The sequence below is a fragment of the Mustela nigripes genome, chromosome 2 (genome assembly GCF_022355385.1).
Source record: "Mustela nigripes isolate SB6536 chromosome 2, MUSNIG.SB6536, whole genome shotgun sequence".
Lineage (NCBI taxonomy): Eukaryota > Metazoa > Chordata > Mammalia > Carnivora > Mustelidae > Mustela > Mustela nigripes.
This window is the reverse complement of record NC_081558.1, coordinates 67,609,926-67,625,751: the sequence shown is the minus strand read 5'-3', so window position 1 is coordinate 67,625,751 and position 15,826 is coordinate 67,609,926. Positions and strand designations below refer to the sequence as shown.

The window sequence follows — 15,826 nt, the reverse complement described above, 5'->3', positions numbered from 1 at the left end:
ATGTCAAATGGAGGTGGGGGGTAGGGGGTGCTGTGTAGGCCTGCTGGCCCCAGAGCTGCTCCGTGCCTTCCAGCTTACGGAGGGTACTCAGGAGCAGACATGGGAGATGCCAGGACCTTTCACTGCTCCACTCTCTGGGGTCCCTTATCCTCCTGAGTGGAGAGAGACATGGAGGACCACACTGCCCTGTCCCCACCCAGCACTGCTTGCCACAGCCTGGGCTCTGCGCTGCTGCTCCCTCCACTTTTCTGCCCGCTGATTTGTTCTCTTGTTTCTGGCCTGACCCCCGCCTACAGAGCAAGCCATAGCCCTGCCCCGCCTCATGCCCACTGCCCCGGGCCTCCCTGCTCTCTTCCCCAGTTCTCCCAGTGTCCCTGAGGACGGCAGCGAGTGAGCACCCTGCTCCCACGTCTGCAGCCCACCCATTCCCTAGAGCAAGCATGAGAGGAAGCCCCCACCTGCCTTGACACACGTGGACTCCGGGTCGCCGGCCCCAGTCTGGCCATCCCATGAGGGAGCAGCACCAACGCGGGCCCCAGCAGCAGCTCCCCATGGGTGGATCAGGCTCAGACAAGCAGGAACCTCAGGAGTCCAGCCCTGGGTTTCTCAGGGGCGGGCAGAGGGGTTGCCCACACTGTGGTCAGCAGAGGATGTGGAACCCGAGTGTCAGGACCCCAGGCCTAGTCGCCCTGGCTTTCCCGGAGGACAGCGAAAAAACACTTCGGCCCCAAGGGGACCATGGCCCCTGCTGGGCTGGAAAGGGCCGGGGACTGCTGCCCCAACTCGCTAGGAGGCTCTGCACACCCCACTGGGGAAGGCACCCAGCAGTCTTTCCCCATGGCCGATGCTCCCCACCATCCACCCCACTCCCCTCGCTGAGGCCCTGGGATGCTGATTGTCCCTAAGCCCATAGATTGTCAGTGGGCCTTGACCCTGGTACGGTTTGGCCATGGCCTGGATCACGCCTTAGCCCAACTCTCCTCACACCCCCTGTGGGACATCTTTGGGCACCCCAGCAGACAGCTGAGCTGTCACACGCCACACAGGTGCCACAGAAACCCTGGAGTGTCGTTCTGATGAGGCCCGGGGTTCTGCTGGCCGAGTCCAGCCCCTGGCTGCAGCCTTGGGGAGAGGGAGTCAGACAGTGTGGACCTTCCTGTCCCTCCTGAAGGCCTCACTGCCCCACTCCTCAGCAGCAGCTCAGACGCTCAGACTTGAGGACAACTCTTTATATTAGTGGCTTAGGGGAGGAAACCAGAAGCCAGGATACCTAGGGATACCCAGCCCTACGATGAAGCTGGAGGCCAGGAGCCCACTGCCCTCCCTGACACACCACGCGGGCCTCGGTTTCCTTATATTGTTCTCTTTTATAGATGAGGAAGCTGAGGCACACAGGGTTCCCCTAGCAGTGCAGCCACTCTCCACATTGCTCGTGGGCCCGCAACTGCCAGGATACTACCACAGCCGGCACAGAGCTGTCCGCCTCCCGCGCTCTCCTCAGCAGCTCCCACGCTTTCTCCCCCAGGAAACTAGCCACAGAAGGAAGAAGGCCTGGGATCCTCCAGCTGAGTTACTCCAAGAATCCCACGACCCTGCGAGGACAGTACCTGGCCCCAACTCTTGGCCAATAGCAGGCAACAAGGCCAAGTCTGAAGAAGCAGGCCAGGCTTGGCTCCCTGTCCCCCACACTCCCCCTAGGGGGGCTTGAAGAGTGGGGGGCATGAGCCTGGAGCCCCCAGCACCTCCAGGAGGCCACCGGAGCCTGGAGGAAAGACGGGGCCCCCGAGCCAGGGCAGCTGTGTATCCTTCAGCTTGGGATCATCCATTAGTCCCAGTCACAAGAGGGACCACGGCCTTTTCAGGGGAAGGAAGACACTTTTTCTGGTCCTGTTGAAGGCCCAGTGATGGTCTTCTCATTCATGCAGAAGTGGGCACCTGGGAAGGCGATGGGACACTGGCAAGCCAGCCAGGGGGCCCCACCCAGACCCATCCCGGATGGGCAGTGAGGCGAGGACTTGGGCCCTGTGGCGGTGGGACTGGCTTAAGTTGCTCAGAGGATGTTTGTGTCCCCTCCACTGACCCCATGAATGTAGCCCCTGGATATTGTTCAAGCAGGTGCCCTGCTCCCTGCCCTTTGGGCCTGAGGACAAGGATATGAACAGGTTGGCCCCAGAGTTGCATCTCTGAAGATGCCCGCAGTCAACGCCACTCATACTGAGGTTTGAGAACCACAGCTGGGGCAGAGGCCTTTCTGGTTTTTCCCCAGAAGTAGCCAGCTTCCTTCCCCCATTCCTTGTCTGCATGGTGCCAGGTGGGGAACTTCCCCACCCACCACCGGGGCCCCGGGGCCTGAATAGGAGGTGGTCCAGAGGTCTCCCAACTCCCAGGGTGCCAGCTGTGGGGACCCCCATGTGCCCCGGCCTGCTACAGGCCCCTGGGACATTTGGGCTGGTTAGGAGAAGACGGGGGTGTTGATCTCTTTGCTGACTGGTATATGGGCTTCACATGATGAGTAAACAAGTCCAAAAGGGATGGCGGCCTCATGCTCTGTGTGTGGCATGGATCACGCTGATGACACAGGGCCCGCAGGCATTCTGGCCTCCTCTCTAGCCTGGGGAAGGGGGACACAGGGCACAAAGTGGCCAGAGCACATGGCCCATTCCCCCCTCACTGTCCTCTCTCCCTAACCCTGATCATTCCGAGGCCAGGAAGGAGGACACAGGGGGCGCAGCCAGGTTTAGTCTAGGTCTGCTGCCCCTCGGGGGGAGCAGAACCCCACAGCTGTCCCCAGACAGGCCCAGGTGGGCACAACCAGCCTTGAGGCTGAATCCTCACTTTAAAGGGCTGTTCAGCACCAGGGAAATCATGGCAGAGTGCTGAATAATTAACCAGAAGGCACCTCCAGTGTAGACACAGGGACATGCCTCCCTTTGCACAGCTGTCTGGCTTGAAAAAGGGAAACCAATTATATCTCCCCTCTGGCAGAGGCTGAGGCAAGGCTGAAAACGGGCCCCCCAGGCTTTGTCCATCGTGGGTGTAGGCAGCCCGGTACAGCCGGGGAGACCTGGAGCATGGCAAGAACGACCGCAGGTGGGGCAGGGGGCGGGTTGCGGTTCCTCATTGCCCACACTCCTACCCCAGGCACCGCCAGCCCTGGGGCCTCCAGACCGCTGGAAGCCATTCTGCAGCACCACACCTCTGGGCCACTACTGAAGGGAGGATGCGGGCTGGGGTTTGCATCAACCACTAGAACCAACCCACTGACGAGGCAGGCTTCCCCTAACCTGCGTGTCCATCAGTCCTGGTTGTTGCTGTGCTTTCTACACAAACACACCGAAGGTCCGGTTTCCTAACAGACCTCGGGCATCTTGGGGACCAAGAGGCACTTCCTCCCAGATGGCAGGCCCCAGGGATTAGGCATTCAGTCTAGAGAAGCAGCAGCCGGCTGAAATTCCTGGGGAAATGTCTCGAGACCAGCTTTCAGCCTTGACTCTAAATGATCTCGCCTCACAGGGTGTGTGATAAGCTGCCCAGTCTGGTCCTACCTACAGGTCCACAATCCCCTAGGACCAACTGTGCCTCCCAATCTGGAAATTTCAGGCATTAGAAAGGTAACAAGATGCATATATACAGGTCAGGTACGAGCTCCAGTGTGGTTGAAAGTGGAACCGTACAGGTCAAGGCTTAATACTGCTTTGCCCGGCTGGCTGGTATTAGAAGGTCACAGGTAATGTCGAGGGGATCTCACCTTTCGCTATCCAGGTGGGCAAGCTGAGGAGCGAGCTCTGGAACCAGATCCCTGGGCAGGCCCTTATCTCTCTGAGCTTCAGGGCCCACATGGTGAGGAAGGGGCAATGGCCACCCGCCTGCCCGTCCTTCAAGTGGGGACGGATCAAAGCGACACCCGCATGCTCACTTTACCACTTCCGCCTCTCTCCAGACTCTTCTCAGAGAGCCCTCCAAGAACCTGCTTCCATCTCATTCTCCACAAGCTCAGGGGAGCCTCTGGTGCTCAGAGCTGATCCACAGACCACTTGGCCTCAGCAAGTAGATCTCAGGCTCACCTGCTGGCCTCACAGTCAGTGGTCTCTGCTCCCTGCCTCTTCGATGTTCTCTCTTATCCCCACACTGGAGGTGGCCTAGGTTCCTGTCTCTGGCCTTTGCTGCTCCCTCAGGGTCTGTGCTCTTGCCAGAGTCCCCCCTTCTCCAGGTTGAGATGAACTTCCATACTTGTGTAATACAGATCTGCAAGCAATCTCTCTGCCAGGGGCAGAACCCAAGGGGCCCCAGTGCAAAATGAAAACGCGGTCCCCTTGCTTGAAAGTTTTTAAGAATTTCAAGATGACAAACTAGGAGCAGAGCATTAAATCGAGGGGACCCTTCAAGCCTGGGGCCGCACACAACAGGCACTGAATCAGTCTCACTTGCCCTTCATGCATGCCTTCTGCTCAGTCCACTCCTTCCAGCTGTGCCCTCCAACTCCCAGTTCTTTCACTCCTCTAGTCTGGAACGATTAGCATCCTGGTGAAAGGATGAAGGCAAGAAGCAAAGTGGACTCTCCTTAGCCAAGTCCACTGCTGGCTCCTGGCACCTACAGGGCCCAGTGATTTGCATCTGCCCAGCTCTTCAGCTCTCCATCCCTGGTGGTTGACTCTAACTCCCTCCCTGGACTCACCCTCCTTGGAACTCTCTGGACCCTCCCAGCAGTGCCCTGTCACATGTCATCTCTGATCTTCATCTAGGATGAATTTGGATCCTCATGTGTGATTCAAGGGCATTATGAACATACAAGGACCAAGATTCAATTTTTTTCTCCTCCTAACTTCTCAACCCATGTTGCACCCTGCTTGGAGTGGTGTGTCCAGTAGGTGCTCAGTTCTGGAGTCAGGGGTCCTCAGAAACATGATGTGCTGTCAGTCAACAAGGTGCTTGGGTCCCCTTAGCTCAAGGAGGCCTCAAGTCCCCTTTCCCTTTTTCATCTATCCCTTCCCAGAGCCCCGTGGGCAAATGTGGGGGACAGCAAGGCAAGGTGCATCCTGAAGTCTGATGTGTCCTCCAGTGGAGTGACTTGTCACTTCATTGGAGTGCTTAGGACGTATTGTATCAGTGTGGGTCAAATTAGCCCTAGAGACAGCTCTGGATCTGTCCTAAAACATTCTAGAAGCAAAATTCCAAAGGACCTCCCTGCTTCCAAGTAACTTTATGCCAAAATGAAAACCAACACTTTTTACATGAATAGAAAAGTCTAGCACTCAACAATGTAAAATGTGTTGTCCGGCATTGCAATAAAAATCAACCTATAAGTCTATACCCAATGCAAATTTCCTTCATGAATTAAGTAAAAATACTTTTTTAGACAAACAAAAGCAGATAGAATATATTGCCAGCAGACCTGCACTGTATGAAAATTTAAAATTCTAAAGACAGAAGGAAAATACCAAAATGTGGATCTACACAGAGAAGTGAAGAATGCTGGAGTTGGTAAGATGTGGGTAAAAGAGACTTTTCCCCCTTCTGTTTTATCTTTTAGAAAGAAAACTTAAAAATATTTATGCATATATAAAAATAAAATGTACTCCAATAGCACAAAGAGGAGAGTGGAAATACAGTTGTAAGGTTCTTACATTCTACATGAGGTAGATTGCAGTTATATATATATATTACTAATCTATATATTATGTATATTACATAAATAAATACAATGTGCTATAAATATATATATAAAACCATTCCTATAGCAACCACTAAAAAATTAAAGATGTACAACCAGTAAGCCAATAAAAAGTGCTCAGTTAAACAAAAACAACATAGTGAAGAGGGGGAAACAAGAAACATGAGACAAATAGAAAACCAGAAAGATCGTAGATTTAAATTCAGCCATGTTGATAATTACACTAAATGTACTTGACCTAAAATACTGCAAATAAAAGGCAAAGATTTGCAGGTTAGGGAAAAAAAAGCAAGACCCCACTATACGCTGTCCATAAAAAGGAAACAAAACACCCAAAACCAAAACAACTCTACCTTAAATATAAAGACACAGATAGGTTAAAAGTTAAGATGGAAAAAGAAATACTCCCAGCAATCAAAGAAAGCTAAAGTGGCTATATTGCACAAAGTAGAGTTTATGACAAAGAATCATTTACCAGAGATAAAGAGGAACATTTGAATATGATGAAAAAGGTCAGTCCATCAGGAGGACTTAACAATCTTAAATGTGTATGTGTCTAACAACAAACCTTCAAATTTCATGAAGCCAACAGAACTAAAAGGAGAAATAGACCAACCCACAATTCTAGATTTCAATACTCCTCTCTCACTAACTGATACGAGACAGAAAATCAGTGAGGATACAGACGACTTGACTGACATTAATAAGCAACTGGGACTGATGTGCAGAACACTTTACCAACAATTGCACTTTTGCAGCACTCACAAAAACATTCACTAAAAAGGCCATTAGCTGAGCCATAAGAAGTGTTTTGCTAAGTTTTAAAAGATTTCAATTATACAAAGCATGATTTCTGGACAAATCAGACCTGCACTAGAAATAAGTAACAGAAACTTATGTGGAAAATCCTCAAATATTTGGAAAACACCTTTCATTGAAACATGACATGCTCTAGCTTTTAAAAGGATCACTCAACCTGTTGTACAGAGAACAGATAAGAAAAAGGCAAGGGCAAAAGCAGCAAGACCATCCAGGAGGCATTTAGTTGTCCAATTGTGATGATGGCATAATGGACTAGAGTGTTAGCAGGGAAGGCGGTAAGAACGGGTCCTTTTTTGAATGGTGCATAAGATTTGCTGATGGCTTGGATATTGGAATGAGGGAAGGATACCCAGGTTCTTGACTTGTGCAAAAGGTTTAAAGCCACTACTGATGAGAAGGGAAGCTTTAAGAAGGTAAGGATTTGAAGGGAATGTTTAAGTTTTGAGCATGTAAAAACTTAGGTGCTTATTAGACACATCCATGTTGATAAGTCAAATACGTTGTTGGAATCATGTTCCTGGGAGGTAGGTTACATATATTTTTCAGTTCTACCTGCATGTAAACTTTAGACTGAATGGAATAACCAACAAAAAGTGCAGAGAACAATCCAGATATGAACCCTGGGGTACTCCAAGTTCAGAGGTTGAGAGAAGAGCCAGTGGATGAACAGCGAGGTGGAATTGGGGTCCAGAACAATATGACGTTTATGAAGAAGGGTGACCAACTCATCAAATGCTACCATGGGTGAGAAGCTGACTACTGGGGTTAGTGGTCACCAGGGGCTAAGGTTGCAGTGGGGAGCTAAAAGGGAGTAAGTGCAAACAGGTACAGATTTCTTTTTGGCTTTACGGTAATGGTTACACAACAGAATACAGTGAAAAGCATTGAATAGTACAACTGGTGAATTGTGTGCTATGTGGATTACATCTCAAAGCTGGTTTTAAAAACTGACCACTGGTTTTTAGCACATGGAGGTCACTGCTGGCCTTGAGCAAAGCAGTTATAGTGGGGTGACAGCAGCAAGAGACTGATTGGAAGGGTTCAAAGAGCAAAGATAAGCGAGAATAATAAAGACATCTCTTTAAGGTAGGGGAATAAAGTCACTTTTGTTTTACTTGCTGTTAGGAGTGACCTAGCAGTGAAGTGAAGATTGATGGTGCAAGAAAGAAAAGAACGAGTAGTCCTCATGGCTGCCTCACTCATCCCCATAAAGCCTCAAGAAGTGAGTAAGGGAACTGACCTTGGGATCACACAACGAGGAGCAAGGGCAGGGCATGACGACTCAGATGAAGGTGGGAGGGTGAAGAGAAAGACTGTGGCAGTTCTAATGGCTTCAGTTTATTCCATTATCTGGGAGCATGGTGACAATCCAAGTGATGGAAGCAATGAGTTGGGGAAATAAATTACAATTAATGCGGCCTGGGGCCACCTGAGACTTGTGGCCAAGTTCAAGGCAGGGACAGTGACAATGACATCTTTCCAGTCACACCTGGCAGCGCAGGCGCATGGCACATGCAAAGTTGCGAGTCACCCAGGCTGGGTCTGTACAAGGTTACGTTCAGAAGAAACAGAAACATGGGACGCGGTTTATATTGCTGAACACCAATATGCCACTTTATTATTTGGATTTTTTTTTTTCCCATTTGTCACATACCTGTCAATGTTTACACAATGAGGAAAATCAACCAGCAGTGGAAGTGACTGACCAAATCAGCTGATAATTCTGTACCCTCTTAACACACATCAATTCTTAACTTGGTAGGGATATCTTTCCTTTGATTCAGTCTCACAGCTATTCTTAAAATCGGTGTCAAGATTGTCACATCTTTAAATACAGATAGAATTGCCAGAAGTACATAATTTTATATATATATATGTATATATATATGTGTATATATATATAATATATGTACACACACATACAGAAAAATACAAGACTAATTGTTTTTCCACAATATTTAATTTACACACTACTATAACTCTATGCAACTTCTGAAGACAGGTTAAGGGGTACAAGAACTGTTTAGAGCTAGTAAATAGTTTGGTCCAATATTATCTTAATGTAATGGTTATTTGCTCCCTCCCTTTTATGTGACGACATACTATGACATACAACACATGCACAATCATTCACTTATGAACAAATGAGTAAGACGCCACTCAGACTAACATCTGTATACCCAGAGGGTCAACCAACCACACACAACTAATAAGGCTATAATACAGCTATGCAGCATAAACAGTCAACACTGCTGATCCTAAAGTGAGCACCATATATACATCTGAATATAAAAAACCATTGAAAACCAAACACATACGGGTTAGTTAAAAGGTGCCATTCCAAGGCTATACATAATCACAGGAAGAAGTATTTACATTACTTGGAAAACAGCTGCAACAAAGAATTTATTGCCAATGCCCTTTATAAACTTCTCTCCTACGTTTAATACAGATGTTATGCTCACTATCTATGTGAACCACACATCTTATTTCTGGCCCTTTATAAGATCCCTGCTCAAGAATTTCAAGCAAATATGTTCTATGGCTTCACCCACACATCTTTTCTGGTAGCTTTCAATTATAAATATCACAATGAACTAGAGCTGTAGCTTAAAACATATCTAGCCTAGGTCTAGAAAGCAAAATAAGTATTTTAGGTATCATCTTAGTTTAGTAAGTATATTGTGAAATTCAGAATTCTGAGTAAAATCTATGAATCCTAAGTAGCAGAGTCAGTGTGTACTTGGAGAAACCGTGACCAATGGAATGCAGTCCTTTGGTGCTCTGCCCACTCTACAGACAAAGTGACTGTCACTTCAGAGCCATGAAGGAAAGCTGCTGAGTGTGGGAAGGTCCCCCTTCCCCAACTCTGCCCAGCCACATCCTATCACCAATGTGGATAAGGGTTGCTTTGAAGACCCCCAGGGCACAGCCTGAAAAAGTAGCATCTGGCCCCTTCCAAAATTAGCAATCTGCAATATACGGAGTCTTACAAGATAAAATGCCATGAAAGATGATTATCTGGTCAAAGTAGTCTTTGTACAGGAATAGTTTAAAGCAAGAGTTCTTTGATTATTGTTTTGGCAGGAAGGCAAAGTGAAAAACACTCCCAGAAAAAAAAAAAAAAAGCAAAAATCAAAACGACAACAACAAAAAAAACAAAGCAGGCTTTGTGCATTTTTGTTTGCTGTATGTGTGAATTTTGGTCTTTTATATGTGTTTTTGACCAGCCAGTTTTCATAGCTTACTAAGCTAAAGGACATAGAATGGAAAAAACAAGAGAGACAGCCTAATTACCAAACTCCTAAAAATCAAATCCCAGTAGTTTTTTTTTTTGTTTTTGTTTTTTTTCATTTATAGGGTTTTGACTTTGCCAACCTCTGTGTGCACCTTTGCTCCCGTATTAGGCCCTACAGTTTCTTCTATCTACATGGTTTTAAAGGAAAGCCTAGGGTGTGCCCTCTAGGAAGGAATTTACACCGAGCATCTTTTTGTTCTGTTACACAGACTATACACTCTATAAGTAGAGTTAAGACACCATCAGTTCACTTCATCACATTACAAAATAGGATTGTCTGCTTGTAATTTATCACTACGGGGGAAGCTGCCTTATAAATCTAAGTACTTTATATCACCTAGTACAAAACAAGAAAATCTTTTTCAGTTAAATTTTAAGAGCCCAAACTTGTTTTCGCACTATAGTTTAAGACAAACAGGTGTGGGTGTGTTGAAATCATGGTTTTAAGGTTCTCAGTGCAGACCCCCGCTGTACTCTGCTCTGCACAGGCCTCGGAAGGTGGGGCGCACATGCGCTCACAGGCTCCAGGCCTGTCGGCATCACAACGTTATTGCTTTGGTTCTGTCTCAGACACCACAGAGTGTGCCTCCGAACACGGAGTCCCCGTTAGCATAGAAGGTCAGGACAGGAATTTAGATTTTTCACAAGGAAACAAAAGCATTTTCTCTCTAGATTAAGTGCAGAACATCAAATTTCTAAGTGCTCCATTTATATTAGGTTCCAAATATACATTTTAATTTAATCCTGATCATCCACATTAAAATTATAAATGTAAAAATTACACAACAGACTTCTCGGCTGGAAAAGAAGTGTCTCGCAGCATGCACAAAGACCATGCATTGTCACATCGTCAGGCGAACAAATGAAAAGGTAATAAATAACTGCTCCTAACGCCCACTTTAAAGAGTAAAACCAAAAAGAGAAGAGTGAAGCGAGCCAGTCTTCACCGCTCCGAGCAGGAAGAGTGCCCAGTGGCCAGAGCGGGCTGCAGTCAGATGACATGGCAGCAGCTGGCCTGGCTGGAGGCGCACAGCAACCCATCCTTAGGGTTCCGCTGGATGTTCACAGAGATGGTCTTTTCACACAGAGGTAGCTGTAGCACGTTATTTTTCAGGTTCTTGCTCTTTATCCGTTCTAATTCAGTGCTGCTGTCTGCCACGTGGTCAGAGAAGAACTTTATGCTGCCCATACCCGGGGCCTGGCCCGCATTCCCCGTGGAGCTGATGCACATCTTCCACGTGGACTTCTCCTGGACCTTGACGCTGGAGAAGGACAAGCCGCCCTGTGGGTCGAGAATGTACTTGGCGCCGCCGTGCAGCTGGGAGCCAAGGCAGAGGCTCATGAGTTTGAGGCTCTGCACCAGCTCGCCAGGCCCGGGGCCAGCGCAGCGGCGCGTGCTGCCCGACGTGCCGGTGGGCTTGCTGCCCGAGCCACCTGCAGGGCTGCCCCCGCCCGCATTGTTCTCGCTCGGACTGGCCTTGTCCGCACCGCTGCTGCCAGTGCTTGGCTTGCCCTGGCCCCCGCCATCGCCCTCGCTGCCAGGGGGCCCCTCGCTGCTATCCCGCCGGTGCCAGGAGTAGGTGAAGCCGCTGTCTTTGTCCAGCCGCCGCCGGCTTTCGGAGTCGTCATCGCTGGTCTCTGAGCTGCTACAGCTGGAGCCACGGCCCTGGCTTTTCCTGCGGTGGTAGCGCTTGTGCACCGTGCCAGGGGAGGCGATGTTCATCTTGAGTCGGCTCAGCTTGGGGGGCAGGTTCTCATCCATGTCGAATTCGTCATCAGACTCCCCTTCCTCAAAGATCTGGTTGAGGACAGGAGCGCTCTTCCTTGACGTCAACCGGTTGGTCACTGAGGGCTTCCGGCGCAGAACCACTTGTGTCGAGAGTGACATAGGCTTCTTGTCCTCCTCATCTTCCTCTTCGTCCTCCTCCACGCGGAACAGGCACTTGCGCCCGCTGGCTGTGGGTTTCAAGCTCGCCGAGGACACTGTGGAGAGCGCCGGCCCGGCCAACTCAGGGAGGTCGTCCTTCTTAGACGAGTCACACAGGCCTTTGCTCCTGTGGCCATTGAGGACATTGTCAGCGGCCCGAGCAGGAGACTGAGGGACAGTCGCATGGGACAGAGGAGTGGCCGTGAGATCATCCTCAAGGTCCTGGGGTACATCAATTTTGGTGGGCCATGACTGTCTGTGTAAACAGATTGGAAGAAGAAAGCCATGTAATAATATGCAGACTTTACTCAAACTACATCACGTAACACTGACTAGGGCAAAATCCACAGACTAAGAAAAGAAATATATAAAAGAGAAAAGAAAAAAAGAAAAGAAATAGCAGCTTCACAAACCCATTCAACATCCTATAAAGATCAGAAAGGACAGCAGCAGGGCACACGTGCTTCTGAAACATGGCTCAGTCTGTGGCTAACCAGGCAGATTAAAAACTTCATCAGAGCTGTCACGACAAGAGGGCCAAGAGCTATACTCCATCTTCCCTATATGAGTCTTACCACAAGAAAAATAATTTTAAAAAGCACAAGGGAGATCACCAAAGCAAAACCAAAACACCACACATTTTGTTCCTCTGGGTCTTAGGTCACAAAATTTGAAGGCCTATGGTTTGCTAATAAAATTCACCTAAAAATATATATATATAATTCACCTGAAATTCCCAGTCTTCCAGATATGACAGGATGGTGTAAAAGTTTTGTTTATAAAAATAAATGGAAATAGTTCAGTGGATTAAGCATAGGAATACAGCAAAAAAAAGTCAATGTACATGGGCATACATACAACTCTTCTTCACCAATTAAAAAAACATGATGCGGGGCGCCTGGGTGGCTCAGTGGGTTAAGCCGCTGCCTTCGGCTCAGGTCATGATCTTAGGGTCCTAGGATCGAGTCCCGCATCGGGCTCTCTGCTCAGCAGAGAGCCTGCTTCTCTCTCTCTCTCTCTCTCTCTCTGCCTGCCTCTCCATCTACTTGTGATTTCTCTCTGTCAAATAAATAAATAAAATCTTTAAAAAAAAAAAAAAAAACATGATGCTAAATATGAATCCATGTATTTTTAAATGTCCACCCAAGTGTAGTAAGTAACAAATCCACAATTATTTAAACTTTGATTTTACTCTCCCGTCTAGTGTCACCCAAGTAATAAGAACATTGCTTGGCAGCCAAAGAAAAATATTTTTAAACATGAGGTCTCTAGCCTGTTTTGGAATTCTTCACTGTCCTCTCTGTCCAGGGGAATAGTAGATGCCAGAGATCTTTAAAACAGCTACTTCCACACTACAACACTTTCGTTTCACACCAATTATGTTACCCTACAAGTAAAACCCAATTAAATCTATAGCTCTGAAAAACTCACAGGAATTTACAACAGACATCTTTCCCCCAACACAAAGCGTCCTCCTCTTTGTCCATGCAGTGGACAAAGTTCTTAAAAGCTGAGTGTTGGATAATGTCTCTGAGGTCATTAAGTGTCTCTACACAAGTCATCTGCCCCCATCATCACAAATGCACAAAGCCCTGGTTATGCCTTTCGCTCTGGAGAATGGCACTACCAGGTTCTGGAAGAGCAGCCCCGCCCCTCACGCCCGCAAACAACCTGGGGACCCTGCACTGGTGGGGGCCCAGGTGCCGACTGTGTTTGACCCGCCAGAGTGGCAGCCAGCGCCATCCAGGCTGAGCGGGCCCACACATGGTGGAGGCTCTTCTCTCCCCACCTCCTACCCCACCGGAAAAGAAAGCCAAAACCGTTCTCAGAGCCCACCCCCCAAAACAGGATGGGTGGGTATGGCCACTGGGCTGGCTCCTCCACGGGCCACTTCTGAACCAATGGCTCTGATTTACAGGAGTAAGTCGAGCCATTTAACTGCTCACATAACCGAGCACACATCTGAGCTACATGTGTGCCAAATGAAGTATGTGATCTCCGCTGCCACAACACTGTAAGCAAATTATGGCTTAGCCTGACAAGAGAGGAGAGACGGCTAAACAAGAATTACAGAGGAGTCACGGGGGACAGAACAATTCACAGGGCCTGAGCGCTTCTCCGCGCCAGCACTGCGGGGAGAGCCAGACAGGGGTGAATGCACTTTATCACTTCATCCCCTCAGCTCTCCACAAGTTGGCACCATGATCCTCCCCCAAGGTCATGCAGGCTGGGTCCCAAGGCTACCATCCCGCGCCCCCCCACCCCATCCCCGGGGGCAACCTTGAAAGCTTCTGAATGGCTGCTGCCCAGCCTGGCCTCTAGTCTAGCCTCAGGGACTCTCCTCACTTCCTGGGACCAGAGAGGATGCTGGCACCAAGCCCTCCGGTGCTGGGGTCCTCTGCTAACACGCAAGCCATGCCATGCTTCGGGTCCACCCTAGCAGGACCCAAAGGAGGCGCTCTCTCTGCAGCTGTGGCTCCCTGGCTCACCCTGCCTATCCCACCCTGAAGAGCTGCGATTGCTTCCACATCTGTCTCCTGATTCAGTCCAGGGTCCTGAGCCCCAGATCACTCTGACCTAAAGGCATGTCCACTGACAGAACTAATTCAGGTCCAGGGTTTTGATAATAAAGTCAAAGTGACAGTAAAAAGAAGGCAAGGAAGCAGATGCGCCACCTGCCCTGGGCTCGGGAGGAGTCGAGGCCCACTCCACTCTGGTATACCCAGGAGATAAAAGGAAAACTCGAGGGAAGGCTCTGATATTTCTTTATAACCTCCATGGACTTTTATATAGCTTTTATAATAAGGACAACCAACTTGAATCATTTACATATGTGATCAACTTTAGATTGAGCTCTGATCTGTTCCACCAAAAACGGCTCAAATCCAAATTTTCTGTTCTCTAAGGCTGGACTGACTCCAGACTTGGTGGCCTGATGTGTGGTGACTGTGCTCTTCCCCATCGGGGGGCTCAGGTCAGGACTAGGATGACCTCACGACTTGAAGTCACCATCCTGGTTGGTCTCAAGCCCGAGTCCCTGGCTCCCTGGAATGCAGTCTTCTTCACACAGACAGCAGGCAGCCTGCCTAGGTTTCGTTACAAAAAGCCTCCATCTAGGATCTAAATGAAGTTACTAAGTCAACTTTCCAGTTCTAGACTTCTAAATCTTTATTCTTTGGCCACCCAGCAATGCTTTTTCTTTTCTTTTTTTTTTTCTTCTCTGTTCCTGCATCCCAAGTAACAACCTATATACATGGTAAGCTGACTGTAAGTAATTTAAATCCAATGGCTTTCTGCCTATTTTAAATAATTATTATTATATATTCACACACAGATATTTGTATATGGATGTACACATAGAGAATGTTCAGAATTGGGAACATCCTTTTGTTTTTGAATCACTACACTTCCACAGATTACTTTATCTGAAGAGGGAAAGATAAATTCTACAGAACTTTCATAGTGGTGATATAAAAATGTAATCCTTTCATCCTTTGATTTTTAAATGGAAAGCTAATATGGCAGAAGAAAAAGCAAGGTTGGAAAGAGGGAATGGGAGGAAGAGAGGAGGAAAAAATGGGGTAGAGCATATTTATGACTTGGCCGAAGACACCAGTCGTGGTGAAAGAGTCATAACAGTGACAGCAAACACCTAGAGTTCAGCTCAGGAGGTGGATGTATTATACTCCCATTTCACAGACCAGGAAGCTGAGTCAAAAAGAGGTGAAGTGATCTCTCAAGGTCAAGCAGCCAATAAATCAACTAGCTGATCTGTCAAGTCACTGAAATCCTGAGATAATATCAAGGCACAGAAATGCCCTAAATGTTCTTAAAAATTATTTCAAGTAACAGAGGGAAAATTTGGTCCTGTTTCTGGAAAGAAAACTTGAAGAAAATAACACATTAATACATATAAGATCTGGAAGAGTTTAATGAAAATAGTTGACACTCTGCTTGAGGCTGCTTCTCAAAACATGTTTTCCTGGCCAGGCCAGCAGCCACAGCCCCACTCCCCTGAGTCCAGGAAGGAAGGTGTCCTTGGTGACAAAGGAACAAGACTCCCCATACAGGAAGAGCCCATGCATGGCCTCTCCAATGAGGCCGTCAC

The 15,826-nt window shown here is 48.1% G+C and overlaps 1 protein-coding gene across 3 annotated transcripts in view; it reads right to left on the bottom strand.

The window, feature by feature from the left end:
* Positions 1 to 8,079: 8,079 nt before the first annotated feature.
* Positions 8,080 to 15,826, bottom strand: part of SNRK (SNF related kinase) — a 58,771-nt gene continuing 51,024 nt past the window's right edge. For all 3 annotated transcript variants that reach the window (XM_059390691.1, XM_059390692.1, XM_059390693.1), the window contains one exon: positions 8,080 to 11,974. In XM_059390691.1, coding sequence (XP_059246674.1) covers positions 10,783 to 11,974 — 1,192 coding nt within the window. In that variant the 3' untranslated portion in view covers positions 8,080 to 10,782. The remainder of the gene's footprint in view (positions 11,975 to 15,826) is intronic.